We start from the raw sequence: 26,101 nt of genomic DNA on the forward strand, positions 1-26,101 counted from the left end.
TTAGTCAAATGATTCCTTTGGAAATTCCATTCCTGTATGATCCATCCATCCATCCATCCATTATCTGCACCGCTTATCCTCAGTAGGGTCGCGGGGGTGCCTGATGCCATCCCAGCTATCTTCGGGCAGTGGGCAGGGGACTCCCTGAACTAGTTGCCAGCCAGTCGCAGGGCACACAGGGACAGACAACTCGCTATATATATATATATATATTATTTTTATTTTTTATTTTTTATTTTTTTTTCCGTCTATGAATATGGTTAACAGTAGATCCTGGGTTGGCCACAGGGATGGGCTCCACCAGGCTTTACTAAGACACACCACAGGAAATGGTGCCCCTACGACCCTTGTGGTTAAGGGATTCAAACAACCTACCAACAAAACTATGATTACTTAATTAATACCACATTATAAGTCAGCCTTCTTTTATTGCTTTCCCCCCTGGTGTGCTTTTATATTTAAGCATTTAACCAATCACATTTTAGTCATTACTTGTAGTCAGAGACAAAAATCTCCCTGGAGGCCTTCACAATCAGTTCTGCAGACCTGAGGCATAAAATCAGTTGGTTTAGCCAATCAGATTTAGAGTTAGGGACAGACAATTTGCTCGCTCATTCACACCTAGGGACAATTTGAACCGTCCAATTAACCTACCATGCATGTTTTTGGAATGTGGGAGGAAACCGCAGTGCCTGGAGGAAACCCATGCAAGCACGGGGAGAACATGCAAACTCCACACAGGAGGTTCCATCTCATGACCTCAGAACTGTGCCGCAAACCCGCTAACCACTGCGTTGCCGTGCTGCCCTTCCTGTATGCCCCAGAACAAATAATTCAGTTCTCCCTATAGAATTTTGTGAGACCCTGGTAGGGGGATCTGGATGGATGCTCCCCTGAGATAATTTTTTTTTAGATTTTAAATTCAAAAGGACCAATTTGGTGCATTTTTAGTGCAAAATCAAGAAGCTAGATGATGAATGTTTCCCTTTGTGAACCATGCGTGTCAAATATACAGCCCGCAGGCAACATTCGGCTCGGCGTATAATTATATCCGGCCCGTGAAAACATTATATATATATATATATATATATATATATATATATATATATATATATATATATAATGTTTTATATATATCCATTTACTATAAAGGCCCGCCTCTATTAAAGGCTGATAACTCTCAAACTACAGAACCCACAATGCAGCGCTTCTGTTGTCGCCACAAGACTTGAAAGAATATGAGGCTCCCGCATATGTTTTTCACCAGAGCAAAGCCCGAGCCCATCTCAGCTGTCCTCGGGCAGTGGACAGGGGACACTCTGAACTGGTTGCCAGCCAGTCGCAGGGCACACAGAGACAGAGAATTCACTCGCTCATTCACACCTAGGGACATTTTGAACCGGCCAATTAACCTGAAATGCATGTTTTTGGAATGTGGGAGAAATCCCCCACAAGCACAAGGAGAACATGCAAACTCCACACAGGAAGGTTTGATCCGACGACTTCAGAACTGTGCCGCTGGCGAGTTAACCACTCAGCTGCCATGCTGCCTAACTTTGCATTCATATATACTTATAAATATTACATTTGTTAATAATACAAGTTTTTGAGACTCTGGTGGGACAAATTAAACCTTGGCAGCCCACCAGAATTTTTCTATGTATGGGAAACGCTGTACTTATTATTAATTATTGACAATATCCAGGTCTTTGAATAACATAGGTTTTTTTCTCATCAACTATCGATTTATGGCAAGTTAAGACTTTGAAATTCAAGCTGTCATTGTATGCACAGAAACGACTGCCTTTTGCTGGAAAGTATATAACCCACACAGTGAGACCACTGAAACTGCCAAAATGCACCCGGGGTGAGTCAGGGACACTTACAATTGTGGCAGATGGAGGCTGATTCCCATTTCACATCAAAATGTTTCCGTTGTTTCTGTTATTTCCGAACACAGCTGTATCCAATTTATAACACGCTGTTTACACTTGCAACTGCAACACTTTACTTGTTTGTTTGTACTTTTCTCTCAAAAGTAACTAGACATAATTTCATTTCATGTGACATGGATTTATTATAAATAATTGGCAAGAGGCTTTTTTACAAAACATTGTTATATATTTATACAACTGTATGACCTTGGTGGTGATATATTTGTAACACAGCTCTTGTAGTTTTTTTTGTAGTTTTCTTAAAATGTTTGTGGTAAGTACTTTGTATCTGTGTCAGTTCCCAGTTTTACCTAGGATATATGCTTTTGTGTCTCAGTGGCTGTGTTTCATCTGTGCAAATATGAAATAAGATTAAGGCAGGATCCTGGTAGCGTGAGACACTCGTGGCTCACCTTGAAGCAATATTAATAGTAATAATAATTGACATATAATGCGAAGGTTTTACAGTGCATCTTTTACATTTTTAGATTAAGTCACCTTATTTACCAAGTAGATATTCATTGGCCTAAAATATACTATTCATTTCAGGCCTGACCTTCCAATTTGTCCCTGTTTCTAGCATTACCTAACATGGTCACATGTTTGCATGTTGAAGAACATTTTTGTTTATGAATGGCAAACATGAATGATTGACGCAGTCAACATTTGCATCTAATGAACAGTGATGTAGATTTGTGCAGCCCGTTAAGTGCAAGAAATTTTCTAAGAGTGTTATTATTTAGTAAAAAAAACACAATGATTGGGTAAGGAGGGTGTTGCGTAACAGATAAGCTCTTTAAAAGGACAGTGTGTATTATTCGGTGGCAGGCTGTTCATTTTATACCTAGGCCTTCAGTAGTGCTACCTCTGAATCAATCCAACCCTCAATAACTATTTTACGCACATAAAACATTTATCGCAGATACAGCTGTGACTCATATAAAAAGCATCAGTAATAACCTTATAAATGGCACCATTATTTAGTTATAAAGCTACATTTTACTTAGCAGAAAATGTATTTTTATTTGTGCACAAAATCCATCCCCCCTACCTTCCTCAAGAATATTTCAATTACGATCTTGTATGCCCCAAAACAAAATAATTCAGTGTTTCCCATAGAATCTTGTGAGACCCTGATAAATGGACAGTCTAGGGGTATCTGGGGGGTATGCTTCCCTGGAAGAAAATATTGTCACTTTTAAACTCAAAAGCTATCGACTGAAGCAGTGGACTTAGGGAATATCTTCTTCTCCTTTTGGTTGTGATATACTTCCGTTACAGCACCCTAGCCAATCATAGTTTGTGTAACCGCTGACGTTTACTTACCCTTGCTTGAAGGCTTTGGTCTGCCAACTTGAGTCAATTTTATCTACACTAATGTTGTGTCTCAGGGCTTGCCAAACTGATTGTGAAGGCCTCCGGGTAGATTTCTGACCCTGACAAATGAGTAATGGCTGACATGTGTTTGGTTAAATGCTCAAAGGAAAGTGAAAGACAATTTGGTGTATTCATAGAAAAAATATTAAGATCACACTACTCAGATAATATTTAGACCAACAGAGATGGCCTTGCAGGCCCAGACGGCCCACCAGTGGTATAATTGACCAGTGGATTTACAATGTGGTGCAACCAAAAACAAGTGCTAAAAAGCACAAGGGAGTATAACATCTACATAAACTCTTAAGTGACCAAAACACACCATTTTAAGTCTCTTTTTTTGCCAAGCGTTTATAAGATTTTTGGGTACCCGTAGCAGCAATACTGTGGACACTCATCTCAGCTCCCTTTAGGGTTGCCTCATGTTAAGTAAAATAAATGATATTTTCTCGACCTATTAGTATTTAAAAAAAGGCATGTTCATGTAATATTTCATGTATCTTTTATTTTTACTTGAATCAATTTACCACCAGGATGTGCTAAATAATAGACATTGTCACTTTAATGCTTGAACAAGCGTCAAAATAAGGTGCCGATTTCCTATTGATTCTCTGTGTTTGGGACAAAAACAACATTCTGATGACATTTTGCTGACTTTGTCCACATTCCTTTGTTTTCCTTTTTTATGATTTCGAAAGAATGTTATCCTCCCAACTTGCTAAGTCAGTGTTTTCTTTAAGTTCAACTTGACATGTTAATAGAAAGACACACACACACACACACACACACACACACACACACACACACACACACACACACACACACACACACACACACACACACACACACACACACACACACCTGCTAGCCTGTGTAAGGTTTAGCACAAACTGTTTATAATTGATAGCATCTATTCCTTCTCTGTTATTTACTGGATGCCTTTAAAGCACTTTACTGATAAGGATTGCTTTAATTCTTAAATTAAGTAATGGATGACTAAAAAGGAAAAAACTACAAAATACATATATACCATGTATTTTTTGGACTAAAGGCGCACCTAAAAATCTCAATTGAGCCCAGATTTGTAAGTGCCCCTTCTTTTCCAGTGTGCCGTACTGGAAATGCAGTATGTATATGTGTGTGTTACTCCTCGAGGTTTAAACATCGCTGACTTAAATTGCAAAATATTGAATATAATGGGAATCAAACCCGAGTAGTAGCTTCAAGAGTGCCAACACTTGATCAGTAAATGACATGTGGTTTAAAGAATATATGAGCAAGGTATTAGAGCATATCTCATTATTACAATATTTTTACTCACGGTGCCAAGAACACTAATTTGCATATTGCATTAAAAAGTCTCGCCACTTCTTCACCAACAAATGTTAGCGAATGGAGATAACCAAGTCTTTCAACAAAATACTATACAAAGGTTTTCATATTAAACCAAGAGGTCAGACGCACAGGTAAATAATTTGTCAAAACTGTTTAACCTATCAGAATGCGCTATGCAAATCAGTAATGTGGTAATTGAATAAGGTCTGAAGCCATTTTGTATGTCATCTGTACCACTGGAGATTTAGTGGTAACATGTCGGCACTCTTATCACCACTACTAGGGTTCGATTCCCACCTCATATGAAGTTTTAGCTATTTCGGTCAGCATCACATGGTAATGCATTGCATTGATATACATCCGTACACACAGAAGCCCTTACTGTTATCTCAAATGCATGTTCCGTATAGTCCAGTGCGCTTAATGAATGAAAAGTATACAACAAAAGACTATTTTGGGGCGTTGTGCCTTATAGTGTGGAAAAAAATATATTCAAAAAGAAAAGTAAAAGTTTTTATAATGTGTCCTCAATAGGTGTGCGCAAGTATCCATTGCTATTGTGTCAGTGTTATATGAGGCCTGCAGCTTGTGCAGGCTAAAGTCTGTTTGTTATTTTCACTTCTTCCTCTTCTCGCCTCCTGTGCGGGAAGCAAACTGCCCTCTAAGCAGAATTGCGTTAGTCTATTTCCATGAGTAAGCAGCTCAGCCGCTCAGCCCAGGAGAGGCTGCTCAACCAAAACATAGAGGGGAGGTCAGCGGCCACTTTGAAACAAAGGGTTGAGGAGAGTTCAAGGAAAGAGGAGGGAGGGCTGACGCTATTGTCCATGAACATGAATATTATAGATACAAGTTCTTTATTTGTTTTGAAATCGGATGAACTGAGAAGTGATGTGCTGCTGTTTCCTCTGTGTGTTCAGATAAGCAATTGTGTATGCTATCTCGATACAGCACATACGGTTTAGGGTCCTCTCGGGAGAAAAGTGTTGACTATGTTTATCAAAATTATGTCTTTATCTACTGTACTCTGTGTACAACACACATTTTTTTAACCTAAAAAATAATTCAAAGTTTGGGTGTGCGTTATACACAAGGTGTTTTTTTTTATTAGAGCAATGTTTCATCAGTTCAAAAATATCACTGACCACAATCGCAAAAAGTTGAATACAATGGGAAGCAAACCCCGGTCCCGGCGGTGAGAGTGGCAAATTCTTACCACTAGACCACCAGTGATGAAGATGTTACATAAATACTTTACATTTTATGTAACCATGTAACTTTTCATTCACAATACCAGAGACGAATGTTAGTGAAAGGACAAAACAAAGTACATATTTTATATTGTATATTTTATGTTGGTATTGTGTTCATAGTCTATGTTGTCAATAAATTATTCTTATTATTTATTGTTGCCGAACGTATTTTGAAAAGTTTGTCACTTACAATCCTAGTTTGAGCTCAGAAAGAGTGAAACCATTTTTTTCAACCAATTTTGATAGGAAAAACTAGGCATTATATCCTAGTGTGCGTTATACACTATAAATAAATACAGTGATTCCTTAAATATTTTATTTCATCCCTTCTTTTCCCTATTTCACAGCAGATGAATGTAAATAAAATCTGATGCCAAAAAGAAAATGCAAAACATTTTTTTTAAATGGCACGCCCCAATTAGTTGACAAATTAATGTTTGTAGTATTCAGATTATTTCTGTAATTTGCACACTCCCATTTTTGTGTCTTCAGAAGGACAATTTGCTCCACCAAAACATTTAAAGAATGTGAGGAATTTATCTATGCTAATGCCAAGCCGCACACATTTTTGACAGGATCGGCTTTCCTTGTTTTAATGCAAAAAAAAATAATAATCTTTTCATTGACATATACATAATCAAAGCCAAATACGCAACTCACATGCTGTATGTTATGTAATAATCTGTAACTTGAGTAAATTAAAGAGGTAATCAAGCCATATCGAAAGGGTAGCAAAGAAAATCAACAACTACACAAAGAATCGGAAGAAAAAAAAAATAAGAGAAAGAGACTGAGAGAAAAGTAGAGAGGGTGGGACAAACTTCAAGTTGAAGTTACCTCTAGGAGGTGCTAAACAGTGTTCCCTGAAGCTGTGCGCGTGCGCAATTGCACACTGCTCGCACATTCTCAGCGCACAACAAAATCTCGCCAGCGCACAAAAATGAGGGCTCAAAATTACTAATTAAGAAGCAACTTAAGTCAAAGTTGCAGTGCATGAAGGTAAAAATACATGGGTTCCCCTGACGTTGTGTCCTAAATGCGGTATTTTGAAGTCGAGTCAAAGTAGAAAGAAGTTGAGTAAAGTTAGTTGAGAACCGGCTTCTTCGGCTCGGCTCACTAAAAGGAATCTTTCGGGTCCTAAACAGCTCTTCAGGTTGTTTTTGCTTCTTTAATCCCAACATGACCAAATATTATGTAAAATTATGCACAACATGACTTACAGGAAGGGGGGAATAGAACCAAAAAGAAAAAAAATACCAAAATGAAAAAGTAGTGAAAAGCAGAGAAAAAAAGAAACAAAAGGAAGAGAAAAAAGAAGGAAAAAATTAGAAAAAAAGCCAGAAAAAAATAAAATAAAGAAATGTAGGAAAAAAGTAAATAGAGAACAAAAAGAAAAAAGTAACAAAAAAGTAGAAAAAAACACGGAAAAAAAGAAGAAAAAGTGTGTTGCATTCAAATAATTTCCAATTATATCAAGTGAATCTTGTTGCCAACATTGTAGTTCTACTTAAAAATGTGATTAAGTACAGTTCTGTTTCTTACAACCGACTAAATAGGCCCCCAAAAATGTTAATATTATGCGACAAAATATATCAGGAAATAAAAAGAAATGGATATCTTGTGAAAGAATTGTAAGAACAAACGACGTTTGTAGGCCGTACAACCTTTGCAATAGTACATGAGTCAATTCATTCAAAAGAGAAAAATCATTTTGCATTGCCGGAAACTGAGCAAAATGTAACTTGATGTCAAGTTTTGGACATGTTTGATAATTAATTATCTTGCCACACTTGGGATTATGGTGGCTCACTGTTGTTTCAAGCGTTTCTCACCGACTTTGTGTGAACGCTCAGACCCGTGGAAAATTATAGGGATTATTGGTGCTAAATAATAAACATCCTTGTTAAATAAAGCCAGTATCGATCCACCAAAATACCAGGTATTAATTTGCCACACGGCCATTATTACTTCTGCATTGTCATTGCAGTAAAAAAAAGATGCTGTTGTTAGTATGGAGTGTTATGTAGCTGATTTATTGTTGCTTGTATATCAAGGGCATAAAAACATCAGCCTTCAATGCAATCCAACCTTGAGCCATTTTTACATAACATAAATGTCACAAAAAAGTATGCTTATCAAATGAGCTTGTTGTTGGTCTTTTGCCGTTTAATAAAGGACATTTAATTTATTTTTCACGGCATTATGTATTGCTGGCAAGGTATATTTATCAATAGTCATACTATGATTATGATTTTTAATGCAAATCATTTATAGTCGTTTGACACACGACGAAAGCACAATGTCACTTTTTTTTCACCAAAATCTGCTCGTGTGTTTTGATTTTCTTACATACTCATTCATATATAAACAACATTTTTAAAAAGCTTGGCTAAAACAACTAGATAAGCTGTCTAGTTTTCCTTCTGTCATTGCATCTTGATTGTGGGCCTGGGAAAGGCAAGGCTGGGGCAAAGCAATGCCCTCTCGTAGGCAGACTTGCCTGTACACTGTGTGTGTATTGCTGTTTGTTTCCACCAAGGCTGCAGTTTGAATATGCCGGGGGCGAAGGGATGCAAATCCTCAAAAAAAGCGTTTGAAGTTGAGACAAAAGCCTGAGTGTTTGTTTTTCAACTCATTTGGTTTAGCGTGCGGGTATATTACGCAACTCGCAAATCGTTGTACATTTGCTGCTGTATCGTCCTAGTTTGAAAATTGACACAATTTGTCTAAACATTTGTCAAACATTTTTAGTCGGGAGCCACCGTGGGTTAAAAAATTGGGCACAGGGACAGGAAGAAAAAAATGATAGATTGATTAGATTTTTTAAAATGTATTTATCTGCTGAAAGCGGCTCGAAACATTATGTAGGCCTAAGTTTTTTTCTCATATGTATTCAAAAAATAAATATACATGCAGGCAGCTACAATTATTTTATTTTATATTTATTTATAGTTTTACAAAATAATTTTTGAAACATTCTGACTGTAAAAAAAATTATATATATATATATTATGTCCCTCTTATGCACAAAAGTTAATGATATGCTTTAAAACATTAAAAAAGTATTTGTTTGTTTTTTACAACATTTAGGAAATATCTTTATAAATAAAATGCACAATAAAAATACCTTAAAAAACTCCAAGGGAGATTGGGGACAAGAGTGGCACCAAAACAACATTTTTTAAACTTTGTAATATTTTATACCTTAAACAACATTAACATGATCATTTTTTACCATTTTTGGCGGGTGGCCAGATTAGAAAGCTTTGCAGGTCGTATGTGACCCGCAGGCTATAGTCTGCCCACCCCTGATCTAAAGTCAAAACCCATCAAAGAAACAGAACGCTGGGCGGTCCATTAAACAGCACCCTTGAGATTCTTTGATGAGGAAAAAGTGGATTACAGTAATCCGTGATTTTTCATTGGGGTTGCGTTTTGAAACGAACAAAAAAATCTGTGAAATATAAACACTTATTTATTCATTTATTAAATACTCTATTGTACTTTGAAACCAAAGAGAAAACCTTATGTACAGGCTCAAGAATTTATTTAACAAATAAAAGCACTGTACTTTGTAAACGTTCTTTAAAAAAAAAAAAAAAAAAAAATTCTCTACTGTCTCATTCTAATTTTAAAAAGAATGAGCCTCCTTTATTGCAGTCTTGATTCCCAAAAAGGGTGGACATTATTTCAGGACACTATCCGCGTTTTTATATCAGATTTGCTCGTACTCAGACTACATACTGTAGGGTCATCAAGCTGTTTAACTTAGGTGTAAGACCTAGGACTGCAAAGTTACTGACACACAGGCAGACACAGGCAGAAAATAGGTGAGGAGACTGTTTAGCCAATCACAATGTAGAACACAATGCACAAAAAAAATCCACAAAGTAGCAAAACGTTGAAATAAACCGCGAAACTGAGCTCCTAAAACTTCCTCATAACACAACAGAAAAAGGCCGACTTCAGTTTGGGTATGTCCGATTTCCACCTTTCGCTCGTACTCAATGCGCGCACTCTTTTTGCCGGGAGGAGCCGAGATGTCGGGAGACTTTGGGAACTGGGTGAAAGGCTACTCACACTGGTCATGAGTAACACTTTGTGGAGAAACACCTTGTTTATTCGGCTGAAATCCTCGTTCAACAGAAATCTCCTCTTGCAGGCCCCTGTTGCTCCTTTAGACGATGACACACGTTGCAGATATTTATGTGTCGTGCTCATAGATTTCAATAATCTGAATTGTAACAGAAGACATGAGCTTGTCATTATCTCCCATAGGTGCTGGAGAGTTTTAAGATCATGGACTACAGCCTGTTGCTGGGTGTCCACGTCCTGACACAGAACCAGCGAGAAGGGATGGATCAGGGCCAGGCGGGGGGCGACCGATCTCGACCTTTGGGCCAAAGGGTTTTATACTCAACCGCTTTGGAGTCCATCCAAGGTGACGGCAAAGCAGCTGAGGCCCTTACCACAGACGATGACACGTGAGTGAATGTATCCTGATAAAAGTTGTTTGATGAGCAAAAAATGAGAGTTAGTAAACGTTTTATATACAAATGTTTTCCCTCTACAGTATGGGTGGCATTCCTGCTAAAACACACAAAGAAGAAAAGCTGCTCATCTTCCTTGGCATTATCGATATTCTACAGTCATACAGGTACAATGTTTACACATAATGGAATACGATAAACCCCTTGGTTATCACGGTTCAGGGGGACCAGAACCCCCTTTAAAAGGTAAAAATCGGTGAAGTAGCGCTACACCTAATACAAGCCCTTAAGGGTCAAACTTACCTAGAGATGACGTCCTTATCGAGTGATGGTCTACGACTGTAAAAAAATACAACTATAGATCTCCAAAACACTGAACACAGAATTGCAGTCTTTATGGTCATTGTACAAAAGTACAACAAAATTGGAGGGCTTCTCTTTTCAGTGTATGAAAGCAATGTAGAGGGCGGCCGGCTTGCCGCATGCTTGCATCAGGGATACTTGGGTTAAGACTGGTCTCCAAGATGATTAAAATCCAACCGTCATGGTTATAGGGGTTTCCCACAAGTTATAGCCCCAGGTTGTGTCCCGACGGATCACCACCTTAACGTGGTGGGGCACTTTGCGCGTCTCCATGACCCCTAGAGCTATGTCAGCGGGAGTCTCGTACTCCTGGTAGGGTTACCCAAGCCGAACAGGTCGAAGGGTAGAGTCCAGACTAAGAGTGATCCCAATAGCTGGTGGCGGCACGCTTTGAGGCGGTTTCCTACAGACCTGGATCCCGTTAGCCGCCTGCAGTTGTAGAAAGATGCCGGTCGTCTAGGGTCTCCCTTGCCACTGGAACCATCTTCTTTACAATCAAGATAGTTGCATTGGGGAAAGCAAACCCCTTACGCCACTTTAAAAACCATCATTGCGCAGGTATCCTCTTTTACCTGAGTCTCTGACCACAATCCAGGATCGGACTGTTCAAACATCAGCAGACTTACAAATAAAAGAAGATGGTCATCATCGAATCGATGGACAACCCCAACAACAGCCCCAGGTTATCCGTTTTATGAAAATAGAATCAGTGAGCTACAGGATTCGGCTTCGATTTCCTTCTCTCCCGACGCTGCCTCAGTTGCTTTCCGAATCTGATAACAATCCACGAAGCACCTGCTGGTGATCACCATTTATTTGCTCTCTTCTGACTATTCTCAAAGTCAGATTTAGTTGATGAATCAATTTTCACCATGACGAACCATTTAAATACAAGCTCAGTTAAAACGGTGCTCCGCACTTAGTTTTGGGTTGGGTGAGGTGACAGGGGGAGGTTAGACACAGAGACTTGTGTACCCACCCACCTTGGCTGTTTGACTGGGAGCATACACAAGCCTATCACTGTGGGGCACACGGACAGTCACGCCCACCCATCACACAAAGCCCTCTCTTACATGCCCCCATGATAGCATTTGCTGACTGCTATCTGCTCAGAACACAATGCGCGGTACGTTGATATCAATGAGAATAAAGACAACTCAATTCAAAATCTGCAAAGCAGTGAACCAGCCATACCCGATGCGCCGTACAATACTTTGTTGTATGAAAAATACAATGGAAAATTTGTGTAAATATTTGACGTCTACAGTCGTAAATGTCACTGAACAAGTTTAAGATACACAAACTACTAAACTCCAGAAAAAACTTTTTTGTACATAAAAAACTGCATGACGCTCGGTATCTTGGGTAAGCATTTTTTTATTTTTTTCGGATTAAATACTACTCGATTTAGATGTTCGTATTCTGTGTAGCAAATGGAAGACTAATGATGCTTAGTTTTAATTGATTCTACAGTTCAGAACATCCATTATCGCTGGTTCAAATTTAGCTAAATGGAGGCTTAACAAAGGATGGTATTTCATAACAGAACCGGGAACAAAGTAACAAACAAACAAGGGGTTACAAAATAACATGTCCAAACATAAACCAAACCACAAAGAAAAAACAACCGGGTATGGAAATGCAAACAAAATGGCCCGACGTGGTGTGCTGTCCATGCAGTCAATATAAAGTCTAAAGATAACTAGGAACAGGTTTGTAGGGATTGGTCCTCAGGTTTTTGCAGTTCAGCAAGCTCCCGTTCAGTTTGGCGGCTGATTCTGACAGTCCTGACAGGTCTAATAGATCCATGAAATCCGCAGCATTAAAATATCTCATCTCATCTCATTAGCCGTACCGCTTATCCTCATTAGGGTCGCGGGGGGGCTGGAGCCCATCCCAGCCATCTCCGGGCAGTGGGCAGGGGACACCCTGAACTGGTTGCCAGCCAAACGCAGGGCACACAGGGACAGACAACTCATTCGCTCATTCACACCTAGGGACAATTTGGACCGGCCAATTCACCTGAAATTCATGTTTTTGGAATGTGGGAGGAAACCGGAGTGCCCGGAGGAAACCCACGCAAGCACAGGGAGAACACACAAACTCCGCACAGGAAGTCTGGAGCTGGATTTGAACCCACGACAGGTTCCCATGACATGAACTGTGCCGCACAAGCGTTAACCACTGCGCCGCCGTGCTGCCCGCATTAAAATATATCTATGTAAAATAAAGTGGCCATATGATTTAAACAACATCTATTTTGTTCTCCACACATTGGTTTGCTGTATTCTTAAGAGGGAGAGGCATAGAGTTCATTGGATGTCTGCGCATATAAAAGTGTCATTATTAGTGGCGGCTTGAGGTGAGCTCAGCCCCAGCGGGACGGATACTAAAAAGCCAATTATTTTTTAAGATGGCCCCTTATGAAGCTAAAACGCTACATAAATCCCCTAAAAGTTTGATGAAACATGGAAGAGAAAGTTTATACAGAAACCTTTGTAACAAGCTTTTTGTTCTTGCTCTGGGCAGATTCATAAAAAAGTTGGAACATTCGTGGAAAGCTTTGGTCTATGATGGCGTAAGTCCCCTTCCTCAAACCGCCTGATACAAAATCATTTTTTATTTGATGAAATTGATGAAAACAAGCATTTATGAACTCTGTACTTTGTTCTCAGGATTCTGTATCGGTGCACCGGCCCGGTTTCTACGCCAGTCGGTTTCTCAAGTTCATGAGCACCAGGGTCTTCAGGAAGGCTCAGCGTAAGTTTGTCTCACTTTGTTTTTAAGAAAATCTCATAAAAAGTGCTGGGTGTGCGGCAACACTGTTGTGAAATTGACCGGAGGAATACTTACTTCCTTGTATTGTCTTCCTGGTTCTCATAAAAAAGGACATGCATGTGGCCTTTGTGTTGGCATTCAGAACAATAGCTATAATTGGAAAAAAAATTAAATATTCACTTGTTCTGTCAAATTAACAACCGCGGTTTTAAATCCCTGATCAATGGACCAATGTACATTATACTATTAGCAATGTTGGTTATTGTTTAGTTTGCAGTACTTGGGTTAGCAGCTCATTGATCTAATTGAGAGTAACAGACCAGTGACGTGCGCTGAGGTTTGTGTTTAGTGAGGCACAGCCAGATTTACAAATAATTTTTAACGTTTGATCGGCAGAGCAGGAGAACAATATATCAACAATAACCTAGAAAAAAAACGTTTATTGTCTTACTTTAACTTATAAAGTCGGTGTGCTGCTCTTTTTGAATAAAAGCATTCTCTATTATGAAAAAATGTCCACACAGTGAGAATATTCTCAATGGCTTGACTTGCTTTTTAGCGTGCTTATACTATTAGTAATTCTATTGTTTGAGGCTGAGGTGTGCACTAAATCAGAAACCTTGGTCTCACTATCAACCTCTGCCATGAAGCAAGACTATTGTGTTCTTCACTCTGCATCTGCAGACGTTAAACGCAGTAATACTCCAAAAATACTAATATGAAAATACTCCAAAGATACTAATACGGAAATACTACAAAAATACTATAGAAATACTACAAAAATCCCACATAAGTACCACAAAAATCCTTCTACAGAAATACTATAAAAATACTATTATAGCTATCTATCTATCTATCTATCTATATATCTATCTATCTATCTATCTATCTATCTATCTATCTATCTATCTATCTATCTATCTATCTATCTATCTATCTATCTATCTATCTACCTACCCTGGTCATATCCCTCGAGAGGGGTGACCGACAGCAAGTGAAACGCATACACAAACACAAAGAAAAGAAAAAAGGAAGAAAGTAAAAAAATACGACCATGGCCAACCCAGATGCCCAAACACCCAGACAAGTTAAGAACCTCTGCACCCAAGTTGGTCATGCTTTCGTCCCTCCAGATGAAACGGGACACAAGAAATCGGCCATGTCACTCGAGTTCTACAGCAGGGCCCAACAGCTTTCACTGGTTTACCCCTGCCGTATCATAAAGGTGCCCTGCCCATCCCTTGGAACATCTCCAAACATCCCACTGTCCTTTCACAACACCTCTCCACTCATTCCTATCACCAACAAGCGATCTAGCTTCCACTACATTGGACCTCTACTATAGCAATATGATAAAAACCCTATAGAAAAACCACAAAAATGTTACTCCAGAAATACTACAAAATACTACTACAGTAATACTATAAAATACCACAAATATACTATTATGCAAATACAGCAACCCTCGACTCCTTGTGATTAAAGGCTATACAAATAAACATGACTTGACTTGACTCACTACTTCGCGCTTCGGTTATCGCTGGTTTACTCCTTTGCGGGTACCAAAATATTTAAAGAAAAAAAGATCAAATTAAAAAGACATCAAATGCTACCTGCCCCACAAGGACCGTTTCGGACAGCAAAGATTGTACCAGATCGGACATTCGTTTTGAAAAATAAAAAAAGATCAAAATAAATGGCTCAGTCAACTGGTTCGCTCGACTGCACGAGAGGGAGGGTTGGGGGCCAGGCACCAGAACTGCTTGACTTGAGATTTCCGATGCCAATTCATATCATAGTGTCTCTTCATACTGCATTGTGACCGGACACTTGCTTTCCTGCATCTCTCTAAGCGTTGTGTCCCACTCCGTCGTGTTCAAGCCTTTGTTCTCTCTCTCTATCCCTCTTGTTCTCTATCCCTCTCGTTCTTGCTCTCACACGCGCACACTTGCACAAACACCCAGCCGCCCTCTCGGCAGGGCTTTGATTAAGGGTGCCCCTCTCTTCCCCAAAAAAACAAAAACATCGTTCTTTATCAGTCAGCAGGGCTTTGATCAAGGTAATTAGTTCTGGGAAAATTTCCGAACCTGAAAACGTAGGTAGAGACGCATTTTGTATGCAAATGCACTAATCCGTTCCAAGTCCCGCAAGAGTACAGTATGATTTTTTTTAATAAAAAAAAAGAGCATGAGAACATTAAACAAATCCATGTTATGATTAGCTTACCGCGCAATAAGCATAAAACATTCTGTAACAAAAAACAAAAGGAGATAATTCAGAAATTCATCCACCTTTTTGCCTCGTGTTTATTGACAAATCAATCCGATGACAGCTGCTTTTGCCAGCATTTGCCAATCTGTCGGAAATGCGCTAGGCAGACATAGCGATAGCCCGACTTGCCAACACTTCTCCCGGGTGATTCCTTGCCACTAATTCCGAGACGTCATGGAATTTTGCTAAAATGAATGATGGTTGTTTGTTGCCCTAAGCTTTCCTCCTCTTCTGGGAACTCTGAACTGTGATGGTGACACGAAGAGCATGCCAGGAACACGCATGTGCACTGGTTGCCTGGCAGATTTGAAGCGATAGCCTGTTTGTTGATATTGACCAGTTAGTAAAAAGCGCCACTAGTGGGTGTACTTTCACTGTCTATTTTTTGGGTAACTCTGGGAGGGAAGCATGTGCTCTACCATATTTTTGACTTTGTAACTAGAGGCAAACTTTTTTATGTAGAGATATTCGTAAGTAGAGGTACCTCTCTGGGATTATATGTGTGGGATCTGTACTGGGATTATGTCTGTGGAATCTTTGTAATGAAATGAAATGAAATGCATTCATATAGCGCTTTTCAAGTCAATGACTTCCCAAAGCGCTTTACAATGTGCTCCACATTTCTCAATAGCGGCCTTGCAGCCATGTATTAGGGGTTCAGTGTCTTACCCAAGGACACTTCGACATGTAACACGGACGAGCCGGGATTCGAACTGGGATCAAGACGAGCGCTCTACCTCCTGAGCTACTGCCGTACTACAAAGATACTACAGTACCTTGTAGATATTACTACAGAAACACTACAAAAATACTTGAACAGTCATATTACAACATCTACAGTAAAACTGAAAATATACTAAGTAATATGACAAAAATACTGCTATGGAAATACAAAAAAGAAATACCAAAACAGAAGTACTACAAAAATACTACAAATTTACTACAACGAATACACAGTATTGTTACACAAATACTAAAGAAATAGTACAAAAATGCTACTACTCAAATACTACAAAAATACTATAATGGAAATACAGTAGCACTGAAATCTTACTACAGAAATACTACAAAAACATTTAAAAAATACATCTACAGTAATACTACATATTTAAATATTAAATTTAGTGTTTAGAACAGGGACCTGAGATTTAATTTTGCTTTAATTTTGAGTGTTTATAAACCAATTTGATGAGACTAATGATATTAAAAATAAATATAACATGTAGATGTCTGCATGTATATCCATTCATTGACTTGAAAAGCGCTATATAAATGCCAAACATCAGACCATAAATGAGAACAAATAAATTGTTCTTGTGGTACAGGCAGGCCCTTTGGCCAATTTTTTTAAACCAATGTGGCCCGCAACTCCAAAAGTTTGCCCACCCCTGTTATAAAGAAATGGCAAACTATCCATCAGTTTTTTACATTTTCCAAAAAAGGTGTTTTATCTGCTTGGCTGCAAAAACATGACTATCAACAAAGCGATTGAACCTAGGAAGTCCAAATAGCATATATATTTTGAACCCCGATGAGCGCTTTTGAAGCTGACCAATAAATATTGCTTTTCTCAAGCGAGGGATCACACAAACTTTCACTTTGCCGTTGTGGGAATTGCTGTCAATATTAAATATAACCGCATTACGCAACCCCGCAGGAGCCTCTGTGGGAACGAATGGGGGCCCGGGCCTTGACGGGCCGACTTCGCAAAACTCTCAGTCTGCGCTTCGTTCTGATTTTTCCTCCTTTTGTTGACATTTTTGCACAGAGATTCGATTTTCCCCTTCAAAGAGGAACCGCACTTCAATCCACGCTCTGAAGTCTTCTTCTCAGGAGATCCTTTCATCGCAGGTGGACGAAAGAGACGAAGACAAGAGAAGGGGGGATCTGCGCTGGGGGGCTCGTAGTCTGGCAAGCCTGGATGGACAAGGTACATCAAATCAAATTTATTTGTCAAGCACTGTTAAGCCTATGAATTGCCACTCAAAGTACTGTGTATAAAAATATTCTGTGTGTAATCAGACAATAAAATGCCCTCCTTTTGTCCCTCCCAACAACCCAGAACCCCTACTACACAGACACACACAATGCTCATAATAAATTAAAAAATAAGTTAATAATATCAGAAACAAAATATAAATATAGCAAGACACAGACTAACCATGTGTGTGGAAAGGGACCTGATGTTCTTTTTAGGAAGACTGTAGAGCAGGTAATTACAATAATCCAAACAAGATGATATAAAACCATGCATCAGCACCTCCATTCTTACCGGAGAGAAATGGGCTGACTGTGACTAATTTCTTTAAAAGATAAACCCCAATATTAGTTATATTTTTGATATGTGGTATGAAATTGAGCTCAGAGTCAAAGATACCGCAAAAGATACACAGTGTAAAAGTCTAAAATCCTGTTGTTTCAGGACCAATGGCAAACACCTCAGTTTTGACCTTGTTGAGATGTAGGATTAAAAAGTGCCGGGTCTAAAACCTATCCTTGGGGAACCCCACATTTAACTTTTTGGGTTCTGTGGGAACATGCATCCATACATACTAAGAAATGTCCGTCTGTGAGGAAGAAATAAAACCATTTCATAACAGTACAAGAGATAGCCACCAGGTTTTTTAGTCTATTTAATAAAAGATGGTGATTTACTGTGTCAAAGGCAACAATGAGATCCGTTAGCATCAGAACAGTAAGTTTTTTAAAATCCATATCGCACATGATATCATTTAAAATCTGTTGTTTGCAAAGATTTTCTCTAATGACACTCAGAAGAGCCCCGTGTTTGTTGTTCGGTTGTCAGCTACCCCCAAGGTTGCTTTTTATGTACCCTGACGAACACTCGGCGGCCCGACAGCAGTGGCCTAATTGGCCTGGCAAAACGTTGCGTAAGGAGTGTTGACGTGCACGGCATGAAATCACATGCAAAGTCAATTAGAGACACTTCAAATGGGGAAGTGTAGGACCATTGAATAGACAGCACGTGAGCGCAAACTGGAGTGAAATGAACATATTCACATAGTCACATTTTATTGGAATAGCACTTAATCACAAAAGTCTCAAAGAGCTGCACAGACCACTATTTTAACACCACGATCTGAAACCTGCATGAGAGCGAGGAAAATCTAAAAAAAACTCAGAATGATGTAACTCAAAAAAACCTTGAGAAGTGGTCACATATGAGTTGATACTCTTTCAGGATACCTAAGCTGCAAGGGATGTTGCACTGGCATCAAGAGAAAATACACAGTTAAAATCAACAAATAACATACGTAATAGCTGCAGCAATGCAAAAAGTCCAGTTGACGACAAAAACAAGCGTACTGTCTCAAAATCCCAGTCGATACAGCAGTTTAAACAAGTCAAGTCATGTTTATTTGTATAGCTCTTAATCACTGATCACTTTTACAATATCCCCTCTTCTTTATCCTACATGAGGGCGAGGAAAACCTAAAAAAAACTCAGCCTCATGAAAGTTTGAGAAGGGTCGCTATGAGGTAATTCCCTTTCCAGAATGACCAGGCTGCAAATAATGTTGCAAGGGAAATGGGCAATACACGGTAAAACTCAACATAAAATTTAAGTAATAACAGAAATAATAGAAAAAGTCCAATTGGCAGGACCACAACCGTCCTGTTTGGGCCGGTGCAGCAGGTTCTAGATCAGTTTTCCTTTCTGGTAGGTCGAGATTTAAAAGTGTGTTGCGGCCCGTTTTCAGTGTGTCACAGACATTTGCCATGAAAAAAATAATACTAAGAAGAAGCAAAAAAAGGTCAATTACACTCAATCAGCACCTTCCCAATTACGTTCAAGAGGGACCACATTTCATTTTATTGTGATTTTGTTTGTTTTATTTCCTTTTTTTGCCAATGGGTCGCAAGAAAGATGATAAGATGCTAAAGGAAAAGTGTAAAACAGTGACATGAAGGAAATCATGTACGAGTGTCTGCCATTAAAGCACTGCTAGAAGGTATTGTAAATGGTTTAAAAACGTTCGCTTTTTAGCTTTCACCAGTATGTTAATCTTTATTATCTACATTATTAAATAACTATTAACCTTTTTGTACACATTTTATTAATATTCTTACGGCTTCCGGGTTCAAGTTCAGTAATTGAACTTCAGGCATTCGTGGAACTTCGGTCCCTTTAGGTCTTTTTTTCTGGGCATTGACTTTTTTTTTATTCCAGGGTGAGTTTTAGGCTACTTTCTGTGCTGAGTGATCCCCATTAATTTACGGTTGGTTTGTTGTTCCTGTATAAGCCACGCCCCCTCCCCTTGTGGTGCATACCATTCGCTACCGTTGACACACAACCAAACTTGCGCATATAAACCAACCGAGCAACCAAGGCAAAATGTTGCGTAAAATATGGAAAAGGCACAGCTAATCACTTTGGTCATGTGCGTCCGCGCTTCAGCCCAAAATGTTATTTAACACAATATTGTTGTGGACCAGACGTAAAATCTTAAGCTCAAACCCGAGTCCAAGATCAACCAGAATTTCAGCCGAGGTTGGGCCTAAAATGTCAATCATTACGTTCAGGTCGGGCTAGGCCATGCTACACTAGTATCACAGTGCGCAGAGGCGTTCGGAGACACAGAAATGTAAAATATATAAATGTTTATACGGTCTTGTTTAAAGGTGGAGTACGTCGTTTAAAGTGTCCTTTAAAATAAATAAAATATAACATTTTCTCTATTGAGTATGTGTTAACATATCCCAACTAAGTTCAAAGAGCCTTTATGTTTTTTTTCCCACTGCGGCTATCATTTTTAGCAACGCTGTTTGGGACGTGCAACACATTAGGAAGCAAAACTTGGGGACGAGGGGACGGCTTCAAGTGTTTTTTTGCTTGTCCCTGCATTTTTTTGTTAGTGTAGCATTAAGTCAAGTCAAGTCATGTTTATTTGTATAACCCTTAATCACAAAGAGTCTGAAAGGGCTGCACAGACCACAGCCTATTGCAAACTACAGACTATTATGACACCATCCCCTTATATTGTCAACATAAAATATAGGTTATTAATTTAAATTAAATTCATTTAAATTGAAATTAAAATTGGATTAAAATTGTGAAATTAAGAAAAATGTGTGTTTCAAGTACAGACCAAATGCCAACCCAAGACCCCCAAAAATTGAAAGCAGAAGAGTTTGTGATTTTGTCTAAGTAATTCACGTACTTGCACGCACCACATAAGGAGCTTGACAGAGATTGCAACGTTGACTTAAGCCAGAAGATGGCGTCAACGAGACATTTTAAATCTCTTAGAGCATCTTTAGCTTGGATTTCATTACAAGAGACAGGTTTTATTTTTTTATCATAAATCATCTCTCCTTTTTGTCCTGCTAATCAATTTAAGTGTTCAGGTTCGAGCTGGGTCACATACGGGTGGGGGGCTGGTCGGACTGGATTTTTTTCAGACAGATCTTACCTCCGATTCTTGACTAAACAATTACTGCTCGATATTGGAGTGGACGCTTCCCCTTCGCTCATGCCAAAACTACTCCCTTGCTCTAACACCATCTCTCGGCGTTTTTGTCCCCAGCCATGTTTGGTTCTCACGAGCATCCCGACCTGGTTCCTGCCGACTCGTCCTACTTCAAAGACTCATCCGTGGGCACGCTGTCTTCTTCCTCCATCTGGGTCACCGTGGACAACCGAACGGACGAAAGGTAGGACGAAAAACAACACGCCTCTTCATCTAGGTCGCTTTAATTGCGCGAGCCAGGCTTCAAAACACAACAGCAGCAGCAGGCCTCGGCCTTGGGGACCAGAAGGAGGTCATGTTTATGTGTGTCTGTTTTTACAGGCGTGGCCGCATAAAACATATGTCACACTCCCACACTGTCGCCTGAGTGTCACAGGCGTCTTTTTGGCGATAGGTAAAGGTGACTCAGTGTCTCCAGAAACCGGCACGACTCGAAATCTCGCATAGTGCGGCTCTTGAAAGCATCCGTAAAGGTGTCGAGGCGCTTGGAGAGGTTTCGGGTTACTCCGCCGAGCTCTGGAGCTTCTCATGAAATATTCATGTTGGTGTTACATCACACTGTCGACTCTCTTTAAAGTGGTGACTTCACAGCTTCTTGCTGTCATATGGTTTCCTGCTCTATATGACAAAAAAGAACATTTCTAAAAGCTTAAGGAAAGAGGAGGACGCGTATTATTTACCCGTAAGATTAGGGTTAGGAACTTCTGGTAGGAATCAAATGTCAAAACTGCAGAGTTCAATTGAGAGAGTCGCCGGAGCAGGCTTAAGGAAATAGGTCTTATGGTGCTCTCTAGTGGATAAAAGCAAAACCTCAGCACTTAGTGTAAAATATAAGACGAGAGAAAACAGCACTTAACTGAAAATTGATATCGAGATTGGCGCAATATTTTAAACTGATTCTGAAATATTGTTGGACAAAGCAACAATATTAACACTTTGTTGGCCAAGTTTCGTACGGATCTCCAGGAATCTCTTTTTGGTTATTATGGCCTTTAAAAAAATTCAGAAAAATTACTTTTGGCCCTATTTTTTAATAGCAACCCCAACTTTCAATATCTGGCAATATCTACCAAAAATAGGTGTTAAGACAATAAAAGGTAAAACCCTAACCCTGGAACTGGACATGAGACAAGATAAACTGGAAATATGAACTGTTATTATTATATACAACGTCTTTGAGTCTTTCTCAGTTGTCGATACACTATTTCTAAGTAGTATCAGGCGTTTTATGGGCGTGTGTGGTAGACGGTGAAGCAATTCCTAGAAACAGAGACCCACATCATACATGACCCATCAGCACCCCAATTTTCATTTTGACAATCAAAACCAATAAAGTAATGTTCAAAGGGTCCAAATGTTTGTTTTATTGTTTCACATATTACCAAAATGTTTTACAAAATGAATTACTTATCATGCCTGTATGTTATTTCTTGCCTGTGATTGGTTCGTTGCCACACGTGGATGCCTGTGAGATACAATTGTGGGAAGTTGCTGCCACCTTGTGGGTGTTTTGGATAACTACTTTGATTTTTCTTTCAAACGGTCGCAGAGTTACGGTAATTCTAGGAGCAATTTTCAAACAGAGGTGCCGGTGCCCCCATGGTAATAAGAAGATTAAAGGGACAGTGTGCATTATTAAGCGTCTCCTGGTGGTGAAAATTAATAAAAAAGAAGGTACAGTACATCTAAATTCTCGTGGTCAGATGACAATTTTTGAGCAGCCTGTAGCCAAATTGAGATTGAAGTTTAATACTAAATTGAAATAAACATTTCATACATTTTAAAATGTATATTTCCATGATAAGTGAGGCACAGACTCTCCTGCCTCACCTGACTGCACATCACTGAATGAACTCTGCCGTTGAACTTCATTTTTGACCTTGGCAACCTTAGTGGTCTATTGCGCACTAATCAAAAGTGTTGACTCAGCCGCCTGCGGGCATGCCAGTTATGCACTTCCTGATATAAAACGCGAACATTCCTCAAATTTCAGGGAGGATGCCGGTTCCAGCTCCACGTTCACCCTAGAGGACAGCGCCATCTGCCTCACGTCCGAGCACAGCACCATGGATGCCGACGTGGACCGTGACGATGGATCCATTCTTGACGTCTACTTGGTTAGTCGAAACATTTAAATTGTTTCCTGCAAATTCTGGACTACAGAGCGCACCTGATTAAAATTTGAAGAAGAATTCCAGCCGCAATAAAAATAAACACATTCACATCCATTTTTTTTCACATTTTAAGAAATCAGCGGGGAAATGTCTAGAACAGAAAAGTGACACATTGTGCCGCGCTGTCAATCGACTGACTATCAGGACAAAAACTGGCGTCATGTTAGGAAAAATATACCGGCTAATTCGTCACCTGCTGCCACACTAAAATATTTAATCAGCCAACCCTACTTGTTAGGTAGATTCCAAACATTTTTATATAATGTTTTTTGTCGCACTTCTTGGTATATGTTAATGTCAATTTAATTAATATTGAGTGCTGCGCTAATTGATTGTGATGGACAGCTGCTGAAAGTTTGGAAAGGAGTGTCTTAACCGTGGCTCAATGTGTTACTTTCCCCGCCGATTATGCCACGACAACGATATTACTTCTTAAGAACAGTGAGAATCTCGTTCATCTATTCGTTCATGCGCGTCTCTAATTCAGATTTCCCGCAGATCCTTGAAGAGTCTCATGAATTCATTATTCTGAAAACAAGGCCTTGATTGGCAATGAAATGTCTTAAATCCAATTTTCGAAAATCTTAAAATTGTAAACATGTCAATAACATTCATATTTGTTGGCACTAAAGAGATTTAGTAACATTTATTAATCGTCTATTTTTTAATATTTCACCTATTTACTTTTATAGCAACATCGCATGACCACAATATGGGATCTATCAAAACGGTGATGTGGTTTCAGTCGGGCCTTTCAGCACAGACGCATGTCTCAGGTTGTTTTTCGCCATGGCTAAAAGCTGTGACAGGTCATGCGTATGAGGCACTATGTATTGCGTGCAAGAAATATTTTTTTTTTCGTTTTGTGTGTTTCAATTGTGTTTTTTCTGTTGACTTTGATTTAAATTTGATTTCAAAAGTCATTAAAAAGTCTTTAAGAGTCTTGAATTTAACTTGCTGAGACATTTGTCTACTCAAGGCCGTTTATCAGTGCTTCATTGAATTTCTTCATTTTGACATTCAGAGCACTTGGCAAAATCACAATATCTTATTTGAACCAAACAGTTGGATGACCTGGTCTGCACCTGTTCTAAGCCAGCTGCTCGCCGCTGCCTGAGTCAAACCGCCAGAGATGCGGCACCGTAGGGGGCGGGAAGCGCATTCGAAGTCTCCGCCATCATTCGTGCGACAATCCGTTTCAGGAAAATAAATTGATGAATTAGCCGCGGTGTTAAAATGGTGATAAAAGTAGCATCTCATAGTCCGGAATTTACGTTAGTTTCTGTCATTGCGATCTGTCAATCATGTTTCTTCCTCTCATTCCTTGCAGTGAAGTGAGGATCTCCGCCACCTCCACTGTTAAGCTGCCGCTGCAATCATCTTGCCATTTTCTTGCCAACGTCAGATGTCGACAGTAAAGAGACGTCAACTGAACGGACACTTTGTGATGTCCCGTCGTGTGAAAAGACACTTGTCGCCATTTTTCATTTTGTGTACCTTACCGTGGCCTCCAAAGTATATTTATCAAATATGTATTTTATTCTGCTAAGTAGAAAGACATTTTTTCCCAGCTCCGTTAGTTGCTGATTTGATGAGAAATGTTTACAGTGGTGGGCGTGGTCACACGCTTAGAGCTGCAGAAAACCGAAACGCTGCACCTTTTCCTAATGGGGAAAAAAAAAAATAGTTGGACTCTCTTTGGAGGAGAGGAGGCATTGCAGTGTGGACAAACGTGAGTGAATTTTGTCTCCGGACTCCTGATTGTTTTCAGCTACGTCGCCGATTATTTTGATTGTTTTATTTGTACAATCGAAGGTCATTTCATCATGAATCATGCGTAGTTTTTCAAATCTTACATTGTGATGCTGTCCAATGACTCAACAGTTATAAATGTTACTAAAAAACAGTTGGGAGTCAGTGGTATCATTTACAGAAAATCAGCTGAGGACAACAAATATTTTGAAAGGAGACGTATGCATGCCAGCTTTTTGACACTAAAAAGTCGTACCTGATATCGTGCTCTCTGTTTTCATGCGCAAAACACAATTTTTTTTTAATTTTCATATTCTGGAGACAAGAAGTGGCATCTCTCTTCTTCTGTGTTACAAACCTAAAATAAGTAAATCCAATGATAAAATAATACATATACAGGTATGTCAAATAAATATCAACCACCTGTTTTAAATGGACATGGTAAATCATTTTTCTTTCTATTTTAAATGTAGTTTCAGTTATTATGTTTGTTTTTAAATTCTATTGAACTATTCAATGTTACTTTATTATTCTTTTGTTTTTTACATCTTTAATCTACAGTTCCCAATACCGACGCTCATCTACTTACGACCATTCGAGTTAGACAGTAGATACGAACATTTTTTCCGGGATGTCGAAAAATACTGTAAGTTAGCTTTTGTATTGTGCACCTTTTTCCGAGTTCAGGACAGTAATGTTGTGCTGGTCATCCAGCATCCACCCCAAAGAAAACAATCTGGCTTCTACTTCCTAGTTAGTGTGTAAACATACTATACTGTATCTCCAGCGCACGAAGAACTTTGACATTTTTATTGTTTAATATCTCGTGCATCCATTCAATATGGTTGGTGTAAAGTGTACAGGAGAGGCGAGCTGTTTCTTTTGA

At 39.2% G+C, this 26,101-nt stretch overlaps 1 protein-coding gene across 3 annotated transcripts in view; it reads left to right on the plus strand.

Annotated features, from left to right (window-relative positions):
- Window positions 1-25,369, plus strand: part of pip5k1bb (phosphatidylinositol-4-phosphate 5-kinase, type I, beta b) — a 51,987-nt gene extending 26,618 nt beyond the window's left edge. For all 3 annotated transcript variants that reach the window (XM_088335997.1, XM_088335998.1, XM_088335999.1), the window contains exons 8-15: window positions 10,175-10,380; window positions 10,470-10,553; window positions 13,279-13,327; window positions 13,425-13,509; window positions 17,567-17,728; window positions 21,347-21,473; window positions 23,283-23,406; window positions 24,794-25,369. In XM_088335997.1, the coding sequence (XP_088192123.1) occupies window positions 10,175-10,380; window positions 10,470-10,553; window positions 13,279-13,327; window positions 13,425-13,509; window positions 17,567-17,728; window positions 21,347-21,473; window positions 23,283-23,406; window positions 24,794-24,796 (840 nt within the window). In that variant the 3' untranslated portion in view covers window positions 24,797-25,369. The remainder of the gene's footprint in view (window positions 1-10,174; window positions 10,381-10,469; window positions 10,554-13,278; window positions 13,328-13,424; window positions 13,510-17,566; window positions 17,729-21,346; window positions 21,474-23,282; window positions 23,407-24,793) is intronic.
- Window positions 25,370-26,101: the final 732 nt, after the last annotated feature.

This window comes from Urocampus carinirostris, chromosome 5 (assembly GCF_059441175.1).
Source record: "Urocampus carinirostris isolate Australia breed hairy pipefish chromosome 5, RoL_Ucar_1.0, whole genome shotgun sequence".
In the NCBI taxonomy this organism is placed as follows: domain Eukaryota; kingdom Metazoa; phylum Chordata; class Actinopteri; order Syngnathiformes; family Syngnathidae; genus Urocampus; species Urocampus carinirostris.